General features: G+C 38.1%; 1 protein-coding gene across 4 annotated transcripts in view; it reads left to right on the top strand.

Moving 5' to 3' along the window:
* The window catches only part of CBFB (core-binding factor subunit beta), a 41,002-nt gene that overhangs the window by 14,468 nt on the left and 2,836 nt on the right, over window positions 1-23,698 (top strand). The window contains exons 4-5 of one of the 4 annotated variants that reach the window (XM_061468943.1): window positions 8,393-8,509; window positions 13,575-13,698. In XM_061468943.1, the coding sequence (XP_061324927.1) occupies window positions 8,393-8,509; window positions 13,575-13,698 (241 nt within the window). Of the gene's footprint in view, window positions 1-8,392; window positions 8,510-13,571; window positions 13,699-23,698 lie in introns of all 4 variants that reach the window. The other 3 variants (XM_061468940.1, XM_061468942.1, XM_061468939.1) reach the window with 3 other exon arrangements.

The following is a 23,698-nucleotide window of genomic DNA, read 5'->3' on the forward strand; positions in this document are numbered from 1 at the left end:
ATGCAGAAATCTAGTGGTAAAGATGTACTGATAAAAGACCCTGTAAAGCTTCATAGGGGAAAACCCTAGCATGTTTTTGCCTTTCAGGTTATCCTTATATTGCGCTCATTGCGTTTTTGTTGTTTCTCAATTACAGCTGCATAGTTGGTTTTGTCTTTTTGAAGGCAAATGGAGTGAGTTACAGCCTGAGACATGTTTAATGCTGGGAGGCAACTACATTTTGTAGTAACACTGCTGTAACAAGAAGCCACTCTTTGCTTTGTACTGGGATTATTTTGGTGGTTTTGATCAAGTGTACTGAATGTTTTCTGCAATTGCAATTCCAGTATTTTGGAACTATGAACTGTGGACTTGTTATTAAATGATGAATAAAATTTCTGTGCAGTAGCATTTTAGAATTTTTCTTTGCTAGCTTCTAAACAGAAGTACTGACTATTCTTAATCCAGGAATAAAATCCTGTATTCTTCACAGATTTAAATTGCATTTACTCTGACCTACTTAATGCTTTATATCTGTTCTTGGTTATAGACTTGTTTTTTAGTTAACTGAAATAGTAACCTGCATAATTTAATGAAACGTAAATCTGCTTGTGAAAAGGAGTCATGATTACGTAGTTGAACTAACTACACAAGAAAAACCTACCAACAAACCACCAGAAAACCATAAGAATATCAGGTTTTCTCAAAGTGAATTAAATTCTGTCTCTTCACTAAAGAAAGAAGATTCTTCGGCTGTTCTTTGTTTGGTGTTTTAGAGATCAACTGTCACTGTAGTATTTCAGTACTACAGAATGCAGTCGGGGGAGGGGTGTGTGTGTGTGTGTGTGTCACAGCTCTGGTACTACTTACGAAGGTATTTTTCATGTGAGTCCATACAGGGATGTTTTTATTACTTAGAATTGTGAAAATGGATCTGTTGCATCTAAATTTTAAGTAGCATTTTCTAAAACTTTAGTGATACTTGTAGTAAAAATAGGTGACTTGTATAAGCATACTTAAAAATAGGCCACAGTGTGTACTACCGGACCATGAGGTTTTGCTGTGAAGTTGGAAATTGTAGCAAGTATTTGCTGAGATGGTCTTCTAGTTGTGAATTGGAGGGCATTCTTTCATCTGGGATTACACAAAGGGAATGCTGTCACTTGTTATCAAACCACCTTCTGCTGTAATTAGAGAGCTAAAATAGATTTTTTGTGATGTTGGTGCTCTTGAATAGAACTTAACTGCAGAAGTTGTTTGAGATTTTTTTCTTTGCTGTGAAATGCCTTTAGCTAATATTTCAAGCTGTATCTTGAATCACCTTTGACATTACCACCTATATCTAGGTGTGTTTAAGTTGATAGGTTTCCATAAGGGGGGGAAGAAATATCTCTAAGAGTTTAAAACTTAAAAAAAAAAAAAAAAAGGCAGCAACTTGTACTTCTCTGACTCCTGAGTCCTGAGCCTGGCAGGTACAGTATTTTTATAAGGGTCCCACTAAATCAAAGATCTTTCTGAGAAATTAAATTATACGTGCAGCTTTACTTGGAGACTAGCAGCAAAAGTAGCAGAATAATAAAGGGAGGAAAAACACAGCGGTTTAAAATCTTCAATAATTTTAACTGCTTATATACAGCAAACCCATGCAAATAAGAGTTAAATTTTAGTCCTGTGCTCAGCTGTCTTTACTTGTTGCTATTAAGATTCTAGTACAGGCTGTTAGCAATGCAGGGTGGGTTTTTTTTTCTGTATTTCAGCAAATTCTTCAAGATGCTTTTTTCCTTGGAGTCAGTGAATTTGTATTTCTGCTGCTTTTTCTAACCTGAAAACATTGTGGTATGAAAGACTGTATCTGGAACTTCTTTTTTCTCCAAGTGTAATAGTCTGGATCAAGATTCTTAGCAAGCAATACTGTTTTGTTAATATCTCTGGGTTTGCTTGCGTCGACCTTTTGTCATAGCTGATGAAATAGAGTAACCCTATTAAATTTTGACTGTTAAACTTTCTTTCCAGAAATTCTTGTGTTCTGTGAAAACTAATGCCTGGGTACTTGTTTTTTGGTCTGTTTCTGGTTGCGTTTTTTTTGGTGTTATGGCATGTGTAAGTGGCACAGAGGAATGAAGAAAACTGACAAATTGAAAAGGGCTTTTTCCAAAAAATATTTGCGCTACAGCAAGCCGTGTCATTTGTGATGTTACCAGCCTCTCCAAATTATGTAGTCTAAACTTGAAAGTGCAATGTCTTTGTGCGATGACAGAAAGGAAGGAGGAGCTTCCAGGGAGGGACTAGGTCAGAAGCAGAGGAGCAGTGGCCTCTGTAGTGTCTGCTGTGTCCAGCCTGGTGTCCAGCACCATCCTGGCAGTGCCACACCCAACCAGCAAGGGCCTGTCATCAGTGGAGAGATACACTTGTGACATAGGTGCTACCCTTGAGAAACTTAAATCATCTTGAAAGCCACAGCTGGGGCATCCAAGTACAGATGTTCAGGAAAGACTCTTGGTCAGGAAGCGTCATTTCCTTTGTATTTTTACAGCATAGTATAAAGTTCAAATTTTAATAAAACCTCATTTTGACATAGTAGAGGCTGTGTCAAGATGTAGTTTTCAGTAACTTATGAAACATTCTGTGTTTCAGGGGAGAACAGTAGTATGCTTTGGGGCATGAAACGGAAGGCTTGATCTAAATCTGTTGGAGTTTTGGGCTCTTATGATTTGCAGTGATGTGTATATTGTTCCAAGATTAAAAACACTAAAAGATCTGTTTCACTCATAGTGACTTTCTAAATGGGATTCTTTGCAACTGTTTCTATTTACTGTTCCATTCCCAGTTAAAACTGTATTACTAAAGTTGTTTCAGAATTGAACTTACAAAGCCTGATGAATGCTGTAAACTCAGTCCATGACTTGGTTGTTTTTTGTTAGTTTCTTTTCAGATATGTGTGAATATTTGAAGTCTGGTGTGGAGTTGTCAGCTTTTGCTATAGCTTTAGTTGTTACACTGGAAACGTATTATTGTATTTTGTTCTCCAAGTAGTCGAGGATTTTAGTGCATAAGTTCTGTTGCAAAGTTTTAGAAAAGCTTTTGGGGGCTTGGGAGGTGGAGGTTGTGGGGTTTTTTGTTTTGTTTTAAAAGGTTGCTGCCTTTCTGATGTTCTGGCCACTTTCCGAAACCCAGGCTAGTGACCCTTCTCTGAAAATGATATGAAAGTGAGTTTTGGTGTTTGGGGAGTGGGGGGGGCTGACTTAGCTTTACATCTCAGAAGTCATGGCAAATCTGTATGACAAGATCACTGCATTTTGTTTATGAAAGAGTATATATATACTCCTTTAAAATTTCTATTAAACAAGAAGGATGAATGTATAGTTTCTTTTCTGGGTATTTTGAATTAGGTAGTTTCCTTTTATTTGGCAGTGGATACAGACCATGCCAAGAGAAGCTGAAATGATGTTAGCCTTAACCAATTTAACATCTTTCTTGCTTGAAGTAAATGTTTACAGCTGTTCCTTTCTTAGTGGTGAGTATTTTATCTGTGAAGTCACTGGGGAGGCTGCTGTTCAGCTATATAAAAGTGGGGTGTGATTCAGGGGAAGGTGGGATCAAAACTGGGATGTGTGTACTTGGCTCAAGCAAAAGAGAGGCAGCTTGTGTGAGCAGTTGTGAATGGGCAGATGTGTGTGTCGTGAGGCAGGCTGAGTCAGAGCTGAGCCTCCTCTGAAAGAATGCGTTTTGCTCCTGTGTGCTGGGAAAATGAAAAGAGGAGGGAGGGGACTGTGCTGCTTCTTCACTGGGGACTGGTGTTTCCGGGGGGGGTGAAGTTGGTCTCATCTGTGGCAGTGGCTGTTATGAGCATGCTGATTCATTAGTCAGTGGGTGGTGAGGACTGCGTGCAATCTCTGAGGGAGGAAATGGCTTGGTTGCTTTAGGGAGAAGGAACATTTTCTGTAACTGCAGGATGTGTGGATGGAGTGTACAGATAGTGTATCTATAGCGTATCAGTTAAATACCCTGGTGTTGTGAGATAAGGATTTACTAGAGGACTAAAATAGGATGTGAAACTGAGGTTTTGCATCTTGTGCTCAAGTAGAGCAGGTTTGGTTTGGTTTGTTTTTTTAATCATGGAGAATTGTTCTCTGCTTCTACATTCAAATCAAGCTTGGTTTTTAAAATATGAACAAATGGTGTTACAGGAGCCATGTCCCTGTCTATTTTTAACAACAAAGCTAATCCCAGGTAGTTGGACTTGCAGGTGAGTTGCTGATTTAAACGCAGATGAAAAGAAAGAGCAGACTAGTTGAAAGGGTATAAAATCCAAGGTGAGACACCAGATGTTGAAGGAGTGTCTTTGAGACCATGCCAGCTTGCAGGCAGAGAAAACATGAACACAGCTCAACAATTTAGACCCTGGCATATTCATGCAGCACCTTCTCATGCTGATGGTGCTGTTCGTCCTCCATCCAGATAATCTGCCAGGAGATAAGTGTTTGGTCTTGCTGGTTGTTCAGTCAACAAGCAGAATACTTGTTCTAACACTAAAAGCCTATTCCATTGAAGTAACATGTCTACTTTTCTCATTTAAAAAAAATCTAATGCTACTTTGATTTGTAATAGGAGTTTGAAATGGAAGATGCAGTTTGAAGTGAAATGAAACTTCTGTAAAACAGCCACCCCATCAGAAACTCAGCTGGTATAAGCTAGTGAAAATTTCAGATATCAGTATGTGACATTTTACCTATGTCTCAGAATCTGTCAAGCTAATTAGCTTTGGCTGTGCCAGTGTTTGGAGAATGAAGGTGCAAAATTAAGGAGAACTTACTCTGTGTAATATACATTGTTATGTATAACAATGCTTAACTTAGTTATACAGCTGTCTGCCATCACTGTAAGTAAAGCTGTACCTGGTTTGGTTTATAGGATAGACTGTACTCTTGACAGGAAGCAGATGTACAAAATATATTTTCCTCATATATGCTCCTATAATGATGCTTATTTCTGTGGCATTAAACTCATTCACTGAATATGAAATTGGTAATTGCCTCACTTCCAACTCTTCCTCCTCCCTGCTGCTCTCTAGTGGTTTTCACTTAAGGGTTGGAGTTTTCCAAGACTGACTTCTGGATATTATGAAAAGCACCCAGAGGTGTGGGTAAGATTTATAAAATTATATAAATACAGTTAAAATGGGGTTAGCAACAAAACCTTGGAAGAGTTGTTTTAACAAAGATACCCTTTAACTACTTCTAATCAAACTGTATAGCTCATTAATACTAAGGTGTTGTCATTGTAGAAATAATTTGCCTTTTTCTTTTGCTTTTTTACTGTGACTGTCTTAAGGCAACTTATACAAGTTTTTAGAAGACGACTTTGCTGGATTTTGAGGTGCCATAGCAGATCATGAGCTCCTAGACAAGAGCAGTAATTTATTAATAATTCTGTTTGGAAATTGAAAGGGAACTAGCAAAGCTTTTATCTGAAAAGAAGGCAGTTTGTGGTTAATCTGTTTTGGCAACAGCCTTAGGTGGTTTCCAGTCTCCAGAAAGGGAGACTGGGGAAAAAGAGTATAAATTCCTTTCTCTAAAATCAAGGAAAACGCACCAGTGTGCTTTATTGTGTGTTTTAATGAGAGAAAAGTTCCTGTGTATGCATGTCTGGTTTCAGTGTGAGTTATACTAAACTTGGATGATGATGCAGTATTTTTCAAAACTCAAGTATCATGCTAATGAATTCAGCGTTTCACAGATGAAAACTGTGTATTACCTGAGTTTTGAAGACCTGCCAAATGGTGTGAGGCTTTCAGGTCTCTGATTCAGGAACAAGGGCAGAGTACTTTATCTGTAAAGGTCAGGCTGAATGCCGGGGGTTCCCCAGCTGCTCTGTCAGCAGCTCAGCTGTTTGTCAGCATGCTTGGGACAGATAGTAGGCATCACTAATCACATCACCTCTGTTAACTTGTTTCCCTTTTTCCCCTTGACTTCTGAAGATTTTCACATAATTTTGATCATCGCTCAGGCTTGCGGGTGATGCTTAAAACATTGGATTGGGAGTACTGAGCCCTCAGCAGCTCCATCTAAGCTATGTGCTGTTGCACTGAGGTACGAAGTTTGTATACAATGCAGTAGTAGTGTCAGTGATAAAGGTAACTGAACAGCCACTGAAACAAAGCAGTTAGTGTTAGCATAGTATTCCTTGTGGAGAAAACAAGAATTACTCTGCTTCTGGATAACTTGAACAGCTACGTTTTTGTCATCTGCAGGAAGTCCTATGTAACTTTTGATGCCCCGGGCTTTTGTTGTGGGCCAGAAGGGTAGGAGAGGCTAGGTGAAAGGTAAAACCTTAAAGAAAGATCAGCAAAATGCTTGTTTGCTTCCTAAAAAAGTAACTAGCATTAGAATACAGGTTGTTTGACTTTTTAGACCTAGAGTTGAGTGGTGCTGCTTTTTTCTTTAGAATTATTCTGCATTCTTCTTAGAGAATGACTTAGTAATTCTATCAGCCTCTTCTAAACTGCTTCAGTGCATCTATTAAATTGACTGTGCATACTTCGTTTATTTCTCGTGAGATGAATGAGTGAAGATGGTGCTGAAAGGCAGTAATGTTGTATTTTGTATGTTTTTTGTATAATCTTGAAATGAGGGCTGTGGGAGGTGGTTTCCTGGTAGTGCATGTCTTACTCGTGCTGGTTCTGACACCTCTGCTTGCAAAGGCTCTTGGCTGGTTGGTCTGTGCTCTGCATAGTGTGCTGTCATCACAGAAGACATAGGTGTGATGACTTGCTTAGCTAGTCTGTGAATAAAGGACAGACAATGACTCTGCGCTTCTCAGTAGAGACCCTGCAGTAGGAGAGCTGATAGGAAGAAGATACGCTTGACTTAATCTTACTTGATCATTAAGCTACTGCATGTTTTTACTAATTAAAACCTCTAGAGTACATCACTTCATACTGAAGTGTTATAAGTTGTAAAAATCAAGCTTGGAGTTTAAATGTGTATTTTTTTTGGCAAATAACATATTTGTCAGTTGGTTTTTTGTTAGTTGTTCCCTTTCTTCCGCTTACGGGTTGCCTTTCATGTTGTTCAGTACTTAGTTTTACCAGGACAGCCTTAGTGGTAGTAAGGCTTATGTTCCTTCTGTACCTCCTGTGACTCCAAGACTTTGCTTTTTCTGCTTGAGTTACCTTAGCTGATGAGCATGGAATGGAGCAAGTTGGCACAGTCGGGCGCTTTGAAATACACCATAGTGCTAAACATCAGTTATACTTTGAGGATTTGCCAGGGGATGAGTTTAGAACTATTACAGGAGGTGCTGTGTGAAAATTCCCCTACCTAGCTAGGTCATTTCTCAAGACTAAAAAGCCTCAATAGGGTCTTGAATGCTTAGGCAGTCTTTAAATGTGAAGAGGGTGCAGACCTGCATGCGTGGTTTGCCTCTGTCAATTCAGTTTAGACAGACTTCTGTTCCATGAGGGGTTTTGACTTGCCAAGTAGGCTGAAATGACTCCTGAGGGTTGATTTTTCTTTACAATTTAGAGAATTCTGCTGTGGTGGACTTTTTTTTTTTTCTTTCTTTTTTTTAAGACTGATGTCATTAAATATAAGGAGTCAAACTCATTTACTGTTGTATTTGCTTCTTTTTAAATTTCCTGTGTGGAGATTAATCTCTGGTCTTTGGAAGGGGAAATACTTCTGCTTTAAATCACTGTATCATCTGCCATTATCTAAGATGTAGGGCCTTAAGCTTGTGCGTTATTCCTTGTTGCAGCTGAAGGCACTGTGTACATATTGATGCTGCAGATGGGGGTTGATCATGTGGTGGTACTTCTCTTGAAAAGCCTTTCGCAAATGGTAGGGTAGACACAGGAAGCCTAATTTTAGCATGGTGTGTGTATGTATGGTGTATTTTACAAAACTCTGACTAGTTGGTAAATTTGAGGAGGACTGGAACTGGTGCTTGTTCTTTGCTGAAAGAGCTCATGTATTGGGATAAAGTCCAGTGCTGCTTGGGAGTAGGAAAGCATGTGTTGGTTTAACCATTTAAATGTGCTGTAAAGAATCATTCCTTACTGGCAGCGTGTCACTTTCTTTGTGACATGGAGCTAAGCTGACAAGCAAAACAGTTTCTTTAACTGAAAGCAGTAACATAATTCTAACCAAATCCTGGTGCATGCCAGTTTAAAATGAGAACACATTTTAAATTTATTCTGTCCAGTACAGTAGGCAAAAGTTACAGCGCTCACTTGATTAAAACGAGTTCTTGGAAAGGAGGCAGGAGAAACTGTTAAGTGGAGTCTCATGTTACCAGCTGGTTTGGAAATTCTTCTGAGAGTATGTATAGAAGCTTCTTGCATTATTGTTGTCACTGTGCAGGCATGTGTGCAAATGCTTTTAAATTTATAGCATCTGTTTTGCTTTTATTTCAGGTGTACTTGAAGGCACCTATGATTCTTAATGGTGTTTGTGTAATCTGGAAAGGCTGGATAGATCTTCAGAGACTGGATGGTATGGGCTGCCTGGAATTTGATGAAGAGAGAGCGCAGGTAAGAAAGTCTGCCTATAGCTACTGTGCCTTAGACATCCTTCTGCTCTGAAAGGAAACACACAGTCAGGTAGTGATCACACATTCTAATGTGCTTGTTTCCTGCGTACACTTTGAGTACTAATTCCAAAGAGAACTCACAGTACAGAAGCTCAGAAATAAGTGGTTGTAGTTAAACTGGTGTTTTAAGTTAGATCAAAATATTAGGGGCAGGAATCATCCATAGTTTACAGCTTTGTGGGTGATTTAGCACTGTTCCTATGCTAGAGTAGTACATCTTGAAGTATTTGAAAAGCTGTGTCTGTAATATGTACTGATTCAACTGCCTAGTCTGTTTTAGCAGTTTATTTTAGAGTGTTTGGGGTTTTTAAGTAGCTTTTTGTTTTATTACATATGGGGGAGGATGAATAGGGTGTTATCATCTCTTCTTTAATAGTGGTGGTCTCTGCTCTGTTAAGGTATGGCAGTTTTTGAGAACCTGTTTCCTGTCTATCTACTTCCTGCCACCAAAGTGACTGTCTAGTGGCTGAATTTGTGGACGTGCACAAGAGCAAAGTAAACACAGAGGAAATAACTTAAAGTACATATCACATGTGTAAGGTTCACTTACTCAGCTGTAGGATTCCTAAATTTAGTCAGACTTGAGATACATCCTAGCTTTTGAGATGTATTTTTGTAGCAAAGCTACCAAACTGATACTAAAACCAGCTACACCAGGTTTGTGAGAGCTTCCACACAGCGGATAGTAAATTGGGTGTAGTAATGATTTTAACCTCTGTTTTGTGGTGAACTCAGCAGTTCATTTCTGTAGTTTGATAATTTAGAAATGTTAGAACCATATGAAGGCAAAGCCCAAAGTGAGTCTGTATACAAGGTTGGTTTTTTGGTTTTTTGTTTTTGTTTTTTTTTTACATGGAGGTATGCATAGCTGCAATCTTTGCGGTGCCTTGCCTCTCCCTAACTTAAGAAGCCAGCTTGCACATTAATGAGATCATGTCATTGTGACTATGTTCTGGGTTGAGTAGAAATACTTTGTGTCCAAATAGTGTCTGTGAAATAGTCACAGCCCTGCAAGCTTTCTTCAGGATGCCTAGAAAGAGAGGGTATGCTGTGCTATTCTGAGAATATTCAGTACCTCCTTTTGTTAATCTATGGGAAAAGCCACAGAACCAAGCTTTTACTGGAATGCTGCTATTTGCTGTGGTGTTCACTTCTTCCAAAGCTGGGTGCTGGCATTTTGAGCTAGCCAAGTTCCAGTGTGCTCCTTGGAGAGTTAACTGCTGTAGATGCTGTTGATTAAAAGACCTTTAGACTATAACAGCTTCCACAGCTAGGTCAGACGTAGACCCCTGAGGATTGTACAGAATAAATGCTGAGGTTCTTGAACTCCAGCTATGAAGTTTGATACTTAACATTTAAATCACATAACTTCTGGACTGAGATGAGACTGATTTGGATGTGCTCTCAGAAGCAGATAGTGTCATTCTTCTTCAGAATTGGATAGTTCCTGAAAAAAGTGGGAACCCTTCCAAAAAGCATAGTCAGGTGACTTGTGGGTTCAATTTTCTTTTTTTAATTTCCTGATAAATGTCTTTGCATGCTCTTGGATTATTTTAATTTCTGTATATCCTTTTTTAACTACACTTGAGAATTCCTTTCTATTGCATTCAGAGAGTGTTTGTGCACTGAACATGTTATATAGCCTTTTTGTTTTGTTGTGTTTGGAGTGGTTTGGGATTGTTTTTTTTTTTTCTTTTTTTTGGGGCCGGGAGGGGGATGTTTGCATGCTTTCAGGTGTCAGGGCTTGCTTGAGTTTTGGGTACAGGGTGCTGAGCTGGAGGTATTACATGGTGTGGTTCTACAGGGATACGCTTGCCCTCAGCTGCAGTTGTAATTTGTCTTCAATCTGTGCTTCACAGTGATTGCAGGGAGGTCACTGGTTGTCTTATTTGCTGCAGTAGTAGCACCTAAAAATTCCCATTGTCATAAAGCACTAGAGACACCAAAGTAGGTGCATCCTTGTATTTGTCAGTATTGTAAACGTTTGGGCAATCTTCTACATTCTTCAGTTTCCTTTTTCTTTAGGCAATCTTCTACATTCTTTCAGTTTCCTTTTTATCTGTCATTTTGCTTCCTTTTTTTTTTTTTTTAATAACTGTTTTAATATTGCCAGTGGCAGTTGACCTAACTGCTGACTTTGATACGGTAAGGGCCTGGTACTGTGCAGTGTAGCGCCTGTGGGGTACCCACTTGTCTTTTGTAACAAGAGGTCCTGTTGCCATTCAGACACACCCCCATACGCATCCTGTACTCCTGTTTTCTAGAGGGCTTCCTCTTACGCAAACAGAAACTCTTAAATAAAAGAATTCTTTATTAAATATTTAAATACTAATATTAAATGTTAATTTGAAAAAGCTTTCTTAAATGGAAACTCAAAAACTGTTGCATTTTCCTATCTTTTACTACTTAATAATACTCTGAACAAATAATATTTTTTTTTTGTTGCTACACTTTGGAAATTATACTACCGTTCAGGTCAAAAATGTTTCAGAAAGAGAAAAGGCATGCATGACAGTGAAGTATTTAAAATTTAACTTTTAATCTAGTGTTTTTTCCATTTCATTCACAGCCTGTTCATGTCTGCCTACTAAGCTGTCTTATTTTTTATGGGAGGCCCAGATTCAGCTGCTTGTTCAGACTTCAGTTAGGCTAACACACACAAAGCTCTGCATATATGCTTGAGTATCTTCCCCGTTTGGGGCTGAAATTTCCCTGGATTTGATATTTATCTTGAGGGTCATCAAAAGGCTGTTTCTGTCTTTGGCACTTTTGTATCTCTTCTGTAATAGAGGATCCTTACTATGCTTAGTTAAAAGTGGTGGTTATTTTCACAAAGTGTTTTCTTACCAGGCTGCTGCAGGAGAAATGTGCGTGAGTGGAGGAGGGGTGTTTAAGCTTCTCTTGGTTTTTGTTTGTCTGCACTGGGGAGTTTATTTTGTTCTGTTCTCATGTTGATATAGTTCAGGTTTTGCTGCTTCTTTTTCTGAATAAATTCATACCAGAAGCATTTTCACTGATTAAAACCAAGGCGGATAAATTATTTGGTCTCCTACAGCTGAATTCACTACGCAATAATTACTAGATCTGAGTGACATTTGAAAAAAAATTGTTAAATTCTTGTTGTACAAGATCCTGAGATGTTTGTTGGTTTCTGTTATCACCAGGGGTAGGGCAGAATTTATTTTTTTTTTATTCTTAAAAAAATAAGTTCTGATGCTTCCTCTCCCCTTTTCTCAGACATTAGTAAACCAGTGTTTCAGCTGTCAGGATGTGTTTGTTCTAGATGTCAACATACTGATTTTTTTCCTTATGAATTTCTAATCTAGTTTCTTTTGGTTATGACCATTTCTTTTACAATATTCTGGCTTAAGCTGTATGTTAGTCTTTTATTTCATGACCACTTTAAATGGTGGTAAAATGCAAAAATCTTGTATTAAAAAAAATACACTTTCATTTAAGTATGTTTAAAAACAGGGTCAAAAGAAATAGGGTGTTAAAGACGTAAAATTTGTAAATAAGAAAGAAGGCATCTTTTCTGTAGTCATCTAGGAAACAAGCTTTTGTATCTTATCTCTATCCTGCTGCATTATTAAGAACAAACTTACTTTCCACTGTCTGACCGTGGTTTCTATGCATGTGCAAACATTAAGCTATAAAGGGCCAAATTCTACTCTTAACATTTTAACAGTACCTACTATTTTTATCTTACTGGCAGCTTTAAACATTGCCTTTTGATGTAACTTTCTGGGGAGCTCGGTGTGTAGAGTTGTTGGTTGGCAGATGTTTGTATTTAAGTGTGTTAGGCCACAGGGGGCACTCATTCACATCATTTCACAAAGTAGCTTGAGGGTGCACCGTTGTGCCAGCGGCAAAAAAGGCAATTTAAATTCTCTCAGACTAGGGATGCTTTATCTTAAATTAAAAAATGTATGCACTTAATCCCTAGTTGGGTTCTTAACATGTTTGTGTCATCTCACAGTCAAGGTTAGGATTTCACTTCTTTAAAATAAAACTATTAACTTGAAAAAAACATTTGCATGTATGTGGGAGTCATAAGCAGTGTTAGCGGTAAGTATAGCTGGGAAGTTGGGAAGAGGGAAAGCCAGTAAACTTATCCCTTACTCTTTTGTGGAACCTCTTTAGACTTGTCTCCTTCATTCTGAGCACTTGAAAATTCTGTTGGGGAGCAGAGCCATCTATTTTAATTCTGAGCAAAATCTGGGCTATAAAAAGTATCTTTAAGAGAAATTTTTTGTAAACCAATAAACAATGGGTTACATATTAATAACACTTTAATACTTTTTTCTGCATTATAAATGCATTCCTATTCAAAAGCCATTGTTGGAAAAAAACAACAGGGCTGTCAAACCTACAGGTTTCTTCTGTATTGTATGGGAATGTGCAAAATTAGTAGAGGAATAACTTCTGCTTTGCGTTTTCTTATGCATCTAAGCTTAAACAATTTAAATTTTACGTAAAGATCGCAAACGTTTCTACTGATGCACCTTCAGCAGCTTTTGGTAAAACAGAGGGTTTTTTTGGTTTATAGTTTAAATGAAATATAACTAAGTTAATTGTTTAAATGAAAGATAATTAACATTATTTATATAATGATACTGGTGAACTGTCTTAGACATACCTGTGAATACTGCCTTCAGAATGACTTTTATAAGAATAAAATGCATTGAGTCTTTCATGTAACTTTTGAGAATTTCTAGCTTTAAAAGAAAACAGCAGCATTTTAAACTACTTTGGAACAGCAGGTCTCCTTTGAAAATGTGTTTTAGTAGTAGCTGCATTGAAGCTTTGGATCTCTACTGCAGTGATGAAGGTGAGTATTATTCATTAACCTATATTGGCATTTGCTGGAACTCGTCTGTATCCTAGCAGATTCTGTAGGACATTTTTGTCATTGCTGTTAAGTGATCCCTAAAATTCAAAAGAAATGTGATCTGGTAGAAATGAGGATAGCCTCTCGTGTCACTCTGTTTCTGGTTTGGTAGCAGGAGGATGCACTGGCACAACAAGCCTTTGAAGAAGCTCGGCGGAGAACTCGTGAATTTGAGGATAGAGACAGGTCTCATCGTGAGGAAATGGAGGTGAGGGTTTCACAGCTGCTGTCAGTAACTGGTTAGTACTTTCCAAAAACTTCAGATTTGTTTCCATTTGTTTGTCTGTACTGTTTGTGTGTTTGCTGTAGTTTAAAAATTGCAAAATACATTGTTTTCAACTTGTAAAATGAATTTCAGGTTTTGGAAGTTTTGATAAGAATTCTCTGATTTTTGTCCTTTTACTCTTTCTGTAGATAATCTCTTTGTGGGTACTTAAGCTTCGAGGGTACATTTCAGTTCATTTGATCACAGAGCTGTTGTATCTCTCTCAACGATACTTCAATAGCAGAGAAGAATTTTTTCCACATGCAGTTCTTACAAACACAGGAAGGGCTTTGGGAGCTGTGGGCATGTAATTCTGTAGCTCGCTACCCTGTCCTGTGGGAAACATTACCAGAGTAATGACAGATGCCACAGTCTGCTTTCTTTACAGGCTGGTTTTATCTTCCTCTCACACTTTTCTTACTGGCAGGGAGTTTTACTCCTCTATTTCACCTGTAGAGTTCCCTCTATCTTGTTCTTGGCTTCTCTAGGGCCCCATGGTCTTGAATCTTTTTCCCTCTTGATGAGAGCAGGTATTAGTGGGATCAAGCAAAGAGGAGCCAGGAAAGAGAATGGAATCCAGCTGCCCTGACATGTTAGAAAGGCAAGAGCTGTAAGAGGACGGGTAATGCATAAGGAGAGTTTGCAAGTTAAGGCAGGCTGTAGGGAGAAAACAGAAGCACTTTTAAATTTCTTACCCTTACTAACTTTGTGGTTTTTATTTCCTACTTCATCAGTACAGCCTGACTTTACTGTAATCAAATGTGATCAATATGCTGCTTCTCAGGTTTTTAGAAAATTCGGTTATTGTTACTACTAAGCTACTTTTCTGTCATCCTTATGAATAATTGAGATCATTAGACAGGCTTTCTTCCCTTCCAAGTACAATTGGAAAACATGAGCATGAGAATGCATGAGAATGCAAGGAGAAGAAGCAGATGGAAAGAACAGTACCTCTCATTTTGAAGGAATGGCTGGTGTACCTCTCCTTGAAAACACTAGTGTAGCCAGGTCAGGTATCAGCTGTAGCTAAGGTAAAATCCTTGTCTTGGAGGCCTCGCTGTAGCAATAGTTATTGCCCCGGCTCTAAAGCACTGGTTTAGATCACCTACAGAAAGGAAGTAAAGAAAACTCACTCACTTGAAATATGTTTAAGGAGAATTGAAGAATATTGTCAAAAGGTACTTCAAATTTGTGATGTTGAATACAGGTTTTTAATAACTGAAATACATTTTTATGCATACTTTATATTTTACTGTACATGTTTAATATGTATAAGCAAGAGATCATTTGCCTCAATTACTTGTAGTTCTATAATTGGTTGTTTTTTTTTACATTTCAATTTTTCATTTCTATGTTTGGCCACATGTTTGGAACGTTTACAGATAAGATTTTGCACTCTGAGTCTTAAGACTGAATAAAAATTGTGATCTTTGGGGTAGGGCAGGGGAGAGAGCTGGGATAGACTTACAATGAATTCCTAAGGAGGAATCGGGTTTTCAAACCATTGTTTCCCTGACTTCTACTTCAGTTGTATCCTAATGCAGTGTTGGGGAGAATCAAATGAATTTTAATCAGTAAGCACTTACATAAGGTGCTCATGATTATCATACAGAATTCTCAATTAAAAGTAATATAGAAATGTGTATTCCTATGTTGTATATATGGCCTGTATAAAATTTTCCAATGCCTACATGCTTGGTCAGCTTGTACCCTATTGATAATTGTGTTGCTGACAGCTATAAAAACATTAGTCCAAACTATGGTGTACTGTTTGTGTAATTTCAGTAGTGAAATAGTACCTTTGATGGTACTTGAAGGTTTTTATGGCTAGAAAAGGTAGGTTCTGAGTGTGCTGAGTGAATTTTTATGAATGTTACACTACACACAGTTGAAGGTACCCTCAGCATAATCTTTTCAATAAGATAGCTATACAACTTTCATCATTCATAAAACTGAAAATTTTTCTTTCCTGCTAAGCTTGGGCAGTAAAATTCAAATTGCCAGGCCTGGAGCAGGATCTCATCAGTGTTAATGATTATTTTAGGAATTGCAACACTGTATAAAATCAGGATATTTCAGACAGCAGAATTATGGCTAAAATGCCTTTAATAGAGACCAGATTCTGCTTCAGTGGCAGAGGGAAGGAGAATCCTGCAATATTCCACCCACTCCTACTCAAAACAGAGGCGCCAGCTCTTTGGAAACATTTATCCACCCAAAGACTGGCAGCATATGAAAATGATCAGATTCGTTTCTTTTCTTACACAGAAAAGAGGCTGTATAAATAACATTCCTAGTCTAAGTCTCTTTGTAGGCTTCTAAAACAAAGTGGTATATCCTGGCCTAGGAGTCATCAGTGAAAGCTGTTGGAAACAATACGAATGGCTTGTATGTGGCATTGGATATTAGAATGGTGATACTCAAAGGTGGAAGGAATAGCAAGTGCAGTAACAGTTTAGGAGTGATCACTGTACTAATTTCAATTTTTAAGTATCCTAAAAAAAGAAACAAACCCAACCGAAAAAAACATCACCAAGAAAACCCTCTTGAGTGCCGTCAGGTTTGTTTGACTTCATTTCATCACATAATGTTGCTTCCATTGATGAGTTCATTAGCACAACAGATCTTTTATTTTAATGAACATTTTTTTTGCATCTGAGGGCGGAATCAGTAGTGGTTGGTAGCTTGTGCTTGAATTTCCAGAACTTGATCAGATTTCTGTGCAGTTACAGCACGGTAATGTAAATAGGTTATGACTGGATTTAGGAATTTTCATTAAGTGCCTTTGAGATGAACAGTGTTCTATTGTATTTTCAGTATTTTGGTTCTCAATACAAGATGCTTTGGGGTTTTTCTATCAACTTGCATAGCTTGGTCACATCAAAAACTGCAGATCCTGCCTCTCTGTTCAGGATTCTTTTGTTTCAAAGATGCTTTTGTAGTCAGTGTTTTTAATTAATGCATTCAAAATTAATAATGAATTCCAATGGCTTTAACTTTCACAAAAACATTGGAATGCTGAGGCGGTAAATGTTTAATGATACACATGAGGAAAGACTTTATCCCCAGTTAAAGTCTGGTAAAAATAAATGATTGTGTGAAGTCTTGTCAGTTCAGGAACAGTGAGCAACTTGGCCAAATTGCAGTATTTAGTGGCTTCAGACCACTATGGGAAAATTCTTTTTCCATGGGCAAGTACTTTACAACAGGGAACTTGGTCCAAGGCCATTTCGTTAGGGGCATGTTCTGGGACTGATGCCACTGAACAGGTATATGAACTTGAAGTATTTGTACGTTTCCCTTTGCCAGACTAACCAGAAGAGAGTGAGGAAACTAAAGGAATATCAGCAAGGCAGATGCTTAATTTTCACTACTTCTTTCTCAACTGAGATGCAAGGGGATAGTCAATACTAGTTGTTTTGCTATGTTTTCAATATGAATAACCACAGTTCAGTGTCAGGATGAAAAGTGTTCTACAGAAATCACTGTGAGGTTGCTGTCTAGATGTACCTGAATCTTCCAGCACAAACTTCTGCTTTTTATTTGGTGTTCTGGCCATAGTAGCGTGCATTACACTGTCCAGAATGAGAGAATTAAACAGCTCCAAGTTGATGAAATTAGAATACATTGAAAGTAACAGCATGTGTTCAGTCAGGAAAAGCAGCAAGCAGGTGCCTCCTGCAGCTCTTCACTGGAGCAGCAGGTACAAAGCGGTGGATTTCAAGGGTGTAGGTAAAGAGAAGAGGCCAACTCATACGTTGCTGTGTGCAGATAGTTGTCTTCCTAGAAGTTTGTTTTGTATAGGCAAACTGCAACTTCAGTTTTTAAGTGATCTGCTTGAGTGCACAGTTTGTCTTACTCTGCTACTCTTTGGTTTAGCCAAGGATGTTCTTCAGATTACTCCATTTTTGGAGGAGGGTTGGATCTCTTCTCAGTTTTCCAATGTAATTTTGTTCAACCAGCATCTTTTAAAGTCATTTTTCTGTGTTGTGTTCATTTCCCATGCTACTGCCATGCACTTTATTTTAGTAACAACATGAGTAAAGAGGCAGAGTGGTTTGCTCTTCCCTGAAACAGTCTAGTCTAGCAATCTGTCTGGTTGTGGGCTTATGCTAAATATAAATTACATTAATGGCTAAGCAGAGCCATTTAACAGAACTGCATGAAATTCTCATTTAAAATCCTTCATTGTACTGGAGAAGAAGAAAGAAAAGCAGTAGAACTAACTTTCCTATTCTTCCAAGGTTCTAGACAGTGAAGTTATCCTCTCTTTTATTAAAAAAAAAAGGGGGGGGGGGGAATTTAGGGTTAATCGACTAGTATGTATATATAAATGCTCTAATTTTTGTCAAATAGAACTGGCTTCAGAAGAAAATACCATATTGTGATAACATTGGGGTTTTTTTCCCTTCTTTCTGCCATCTTTATCAAACTCTGATTTTTAGGGCTTTTTTTTCCCCTCAGAAATTAATCTGTAATGAGTGTAATTACTTATTTTATGTTCACACTTAAAATATATGCTCCCCATGCTGATAACAATATAAAAATAGTATAACCTTTAATAGTACAGCTTTTTGGATGGAAAGAAACCCAATTCTTCATATGTGGTGGATAGTGCAGACTTGGTGCATGATTGTGTAAGTGTTTGTGTTATGAGCATATGTATATATATAATATGACTTGTTTATACTCGGGATGAATACAACACAATTTAGAGAATAGATTAAAGTATGCGTGTGATGCATTGCCTCAAAAGGCTCTACAATGTGAGTGTAGTACAAGTAGGCCAGTAAGGTTAAGACTAGATTCTTTACAAGAACTTTTCAATAGTTGGTTCTTATGTAGAAGTGCTATGGAATGCGTATCTCACAAAAAACAACTTGTGCTGTACAGAATCAATGCTGAGGGTAGTACAGAGGAGATCAATCTTGCAAATCAGGCAATACTGTAATGTAAGCGTCTTCTTGCAGTCAATGAAGGTTAGAAAAGGCCTGAGCAACAGATGAATACTGTCTGGAGACAATCAATATTAATCATAAATTTAGCTTTCAAACAATACTAAATTTCTAAAAGGGAGAATTTCACTTTTTTCCCTTAGAAAAGAGGTTTTCATACAAAAGTAAAAACTTCTGTCTTTAGTGAAGCTCTTGAGCTATACACTTGCTATGCTGCTTACTTTCTTGACTTGCTGTTAGTCCAGTTACCAGTGTGGTGGTACCAGAATCTGTAGCTTTATAATAGCTTTTAAACAGAGAGGCAGCCGTTTTCAGGCAAGAGAGTTCATCACGGCTGGTAAGCAAATTATACTCCTTGGCTTGGTCTTGTCATCTGTAACTCTTTGCAGCTGGTGGTGGGAGAGCAGACTCAGCATATAACATGATTGATGGCTGTGTTTAGTGAGGAGTACTCTGTTTCTAGGAAGTAGATTGTTGGAGGCTTGAAAGGAAATCTTAATGGAAGTAGCTGCTAAATGATTTTTATCTATGGCCTTTGTCAAGAAAAATTGTTTATTTTTACTTTCAGCATAGACTTTATAATATTAATTGTTCTACAAGGCCTTTAGTCTAACATCCAGATCTCTCACCAAATTTGAGACTGCTTTCCATTAAGTGGTGCTTGACATTATAATTAAGATGAAAACTACTTCTTTCCAGGTTCAAGTGAAAAGCAGAGGTGACTGCAAAATGGCTGTTATGGCCAGCAAACAAACTCCAGAGGCTGGAGCTGAGCCACAAAGTCTTACGCTGATAGCTACACCTGCTGGGAATGTGGTAAAAATCATATCCCCTGCTGAGTGCCAGCATGTTGTAGGTACAGTCTGTAGTGATGATGAGGTCCCTTTGATGCTGGAGCTACAGCTCTTCTGAGGACTGAAGACTGAGAGGGAGAGTCTCTATTCAAGGCCCACAGAGACCTGAAAGCGCACAGGGTGCTTCATCAGGCTCTGACTGTGACCAGAGAAGTTCTATTATGTGTAAGCTGTCATTCTTACTGTGTAGTAGTGGCCTGGTTTTGCCTCTTCTATTGAGTAAGGGCGGCAGAAGTGGAGGTATGGCTAGCATTTTAACCTCTACAGCAGAGGTTCTTACTAACCAGCAGCTCAGAGAAGAACTTTCAGTTTGTTGCTTTTCTTGATGTGGGTCTGCCACAGCTAGGGCTTACATGGAGGTGTGCGTGATTGGAACTAGTCATTTTTGAGTGGCAATCTTTTTGTTTCAGATTGTTTGTGTTTTTTTTTTTTTTTTGCTGAGGTTTTTTTTTTGTTTGTTTTTGTTTTGTTTTTTTTTCCTGTGATTGTGTGCTTTTTGAAAAGTATTTGCAGTGGGTTCTCAGGTTTGCATTTTGTTTTGGTACTTTATTTAAATCCTTTTCAAGAGGTTGACAGTCCTTCTAAGAGAATCCAAATGTTCACTGTTTAGCTTTTCATAACATACCCTGATTTTTCACCTATTTAGTAAATTATAGATGACAGGTGCCAAGGCACATAAAGCATCTGCTCTGTCCGTTTCAGCAGTATGGAGTTGCCAGAATGCAATTAAAGAATTGCAGTGGAGTTGTCTGTGGAGAGACTTTGTTTTGGCTACTCCTTGTGACAGCCCTTCTTCAAATTACCTCCCTCCTCCTTCCCCATTCACCAGAGTCCCAAGTTATATATGCAGTGCATATTGTTGTACTTGTGATTTCACTGCCTAGTATTCAGAGGTCCCAATTTTGCCTGCTGGTATTAAAGTGATTCATTGAGAGGAAGGGCCGGCTTCATGGCAGCCCTGTCCATCCTTACTAAATTTACCTCCAACTTTCCCAGTTCTGCTTTCTCAGAGCTATCATGTCAGCCACATGGTGGAACTGCATTATCTTTTCCTGATGAGCTCATGGTAAAAGGAGTTGGTTTCCTTGGGTATGTTGAAGGCCTCTGAATGTGCACTGTAAGAGAATAATTACAGATGCTTTCTCAAAGCCAGCTTAAGGAGTTTTATTAGCGCTGTCAGATGCACAATTGACTGCAGCATGGGTCAGGATTGAGTGGCCAGAGAAGGATGGTAGTGTCCAACTATCTTGACTGGAGGAACTACTTGGTTGCCATGCCACCCTCCTTAACCACCATTTTCCTTAGAATCGTTTTTTGTACGTGCCCTAGTAACAGATGTAAATGCTCCAATGTGATCCAGAAAAGTCACAATCCTAAGTTAATGACATGATGATTTCAAGCTATCAAATTCATTAAGAAGAAATGTAAGTATTACTGCATCACTCTCTTGGTAAGACTTAATAGCTCATACTAGTTAGGCTATATTTAAGCTTGGGAAAAGCTCAGAGATAACAGGGTTGAAGGGAGCATAGGTATAAAAGCATTGCAGCTTCTTGTGTTGTACCCTCAAGGCAAAATGGTTTTGTTAGTAACTTTTTTCAGTTAGTATATTATTACTGTTATGATGTCAGCATTATGAATTCAGGATGAATAAAACTAGAATAGCATGAGGAGGCTTTGAAATGTTTTTTTTTGCCAGATGCATTCCTGCAGTTCTTTCTGTTGGTCTTCACACTGTCTCGAACATTAGAGGTTTTAAGTGGCTTGTGGCCAGTTGTAATTCCTTCCGTACTGCAGATTTGCATGGCTTCATGTGCTGAAAACGGATTGTGAAGTATTTGGCGGTATTGAAACTCCCTATGTGTCCATCACATTTAACTATTCAACTTCAGGATGTTTGGAAGGAAGCGTTTGTTAAAATATTTATTTTTAGGAAAATCACAGCCTTGGTGGGATCTGTGTAGTACTTAAAATTTACATTGTTAAACTTCAGCTAAATAACAGATGAATAACATTTGAGGTAGTGCTCCTTCAAATTGAAAATCAACATTTGAAAAATGAAATATGCTGAGATAAGATGAATAACTACTGTTTTCTCATGATTCATTATGCATGACTCATGGCACAGGATTCCATTTCCCAATGGCAAAGATAGATGCATCTTTCTTAATTGAAGCAAGTCTCCTTAATCTTGGACAAGCTGAGCTCATTATTCACTCAGACTAGTTCTTGTCCTTCTGCATGGCTTCAAAAGGTATGCAGTACATCAAAAATCACAGCAAATACTGCAATTCAGAGGATTCACTACTTGTGCTATGAGTATAGGGCCCCAAATGGAGAGAATTGTGGAAATGGAGATTTTACATCTATAGAAGTGAACTTTTAGCTTCCTGTCGTAGACTGAGGAGAACTACCACATTCAATCATGCTGGTCGTCACACTCCTTCTGCAAGTGAGTATTAAGGATCATCTTGCATATCTTATGGAAGTTGTATTTTGTCCATTGTCAGCAGACAAAAACACTACCCCATGCCTGACACTCTAAAACGTGCTTGCTTCTACAAGCAGTAGAATACAAGGTGATTTCTCCTGTTTCGTGAGTGGTCTTACTGTATATACACACACATATATATATATATACATATATGATGCTTTTACTTTTTAATGTGTGAAAAGCACAGTTGTAGTTGTTCCATATTATGCACGTATGCCTTGGCTGGATGGTGGCTGGTAGAATAAGTGTGTTTCACATGTGCATATTCTTGTATAGTTGTATAGCACAAATAAAGTAGGGTGTCTCAGACAGAGCTGTCATTCCAATAAGTTGCAGTTGCTTGTGTAAATTCACGCTTACTAAAATGCAAAATTACACCTTTATCCACATGTACTAGTGTAAGAGATTGTAATGACTGTTTCTGGTATGTTTGAGGGTAACTTGTCTTGCCTTTTGCAGATCACTTGAAAGAGTAAATCTGGTAGTTGTTTAGTAGTGGCTTCTGCAAGTAGCAATGAGGTTATGAATCATGTGAATTCTTTCATGTGTTTTGAAAGAAAAGGCCACTTCAGGCAAAGCATAAATGCAACCGTATGCCCATACCTCAGAGTCTTCATAGAAATTTGATGATAAAATTGCTGTGCATATGATTTGTTTTCTGAGGAAGAAACTCTTGCTTTTAGAGCAGTAGTATAGCAGCAACTAACTCACTGGTATTTTTCTAGCTAAGTGTAAAAAAACTAGAGTATAAAATTGATAATTAGATTGGTATAAGTAATATTTTTGGTAGTTTTTAAAGATAGTGCATGCCTTGTTACCTTTCAGGAGGAGGCAGCAGTTAAAAGCAGAAGAAATCTTGTTACAGTCTGTTCAATAGGAGAAAAGTATGCAAAGTGGAACTGTTATGCTTTTATTAATCTTAGTATGGCAGTATCTGTGTAGACTCATTGAACAACCATTTTGTGTTAAGAAAAGTCTTCATAGCACAGTTTTCTGTTGAATTAAAGTGAGCTTTCCCATGTTGCCTTTTCTACAGTGATCTTGACTGTCCAAGTTGAATGATTTGGCTTTTGGAAATAATGTGAAACTCAATTAAATGTTCTCTCCCAATATTCTGCATCTCTTCAAAGAGGGCAGTTTGCAAAAGTGGCTTCAGGGGCTGAAAGGAATATGCCCTTAAGCACTTAAAATCTTCAGCGCTGCATGTGATTAGAGCTGTTTAATGTGATTCTTCAGAAAGATTACTGAGAAATCTGTGGGTTTGTGCACCAGCAGTGACATCATTTGTCCTGTTCAGAGTTCTTCTGCAGGTAGGAAAAGCAGATGGTTTCCTTTAGTCGGAGTATGACCAGTGTAGATAGAACAGAGTGAGAAGATTATCTCACCCCTAAATACCTAAAATGTAACTAACATCAATACTGGATTTGTAAATGTAGTAGGTAGCAGTTGTGATACTTGATAGTGAGGCTGCTTCCAAAAAAAAGAATGGCAATACAACCACTAAAGAAAGGGCAAGAGGGAATTGTATTCTCTGGGAACAGGCTGATTACTAGTGGGATTTATTGAATGAACCCTGTGTACGTCAGAATGGGATCATTGCACATGAAAGGAAAATGTAACTTTAAATCGGTATATAAAAGGGAGAAGAAAGAAACAGTTCTCTGTTTGGGT

This window comes from Pezoporus flaviventris, unplaced genomic scaffold (genome assembly GCF_033815535.1).
Source record: "Pezoporus flaviventris isolate CSIRO_AGI_PZ_B2104156 unplaced genomic scaffold, CSIRO_AGI_Pfla_v1 ptg000054l, whole genome shotgun sequence".
NCBI classification, from domain to species: Eukaryota; Metazoa; Chordata; class Aves; order Psittaciformes; family Psittacidae; genus Pezoporus; species Pezoporus flaviventris.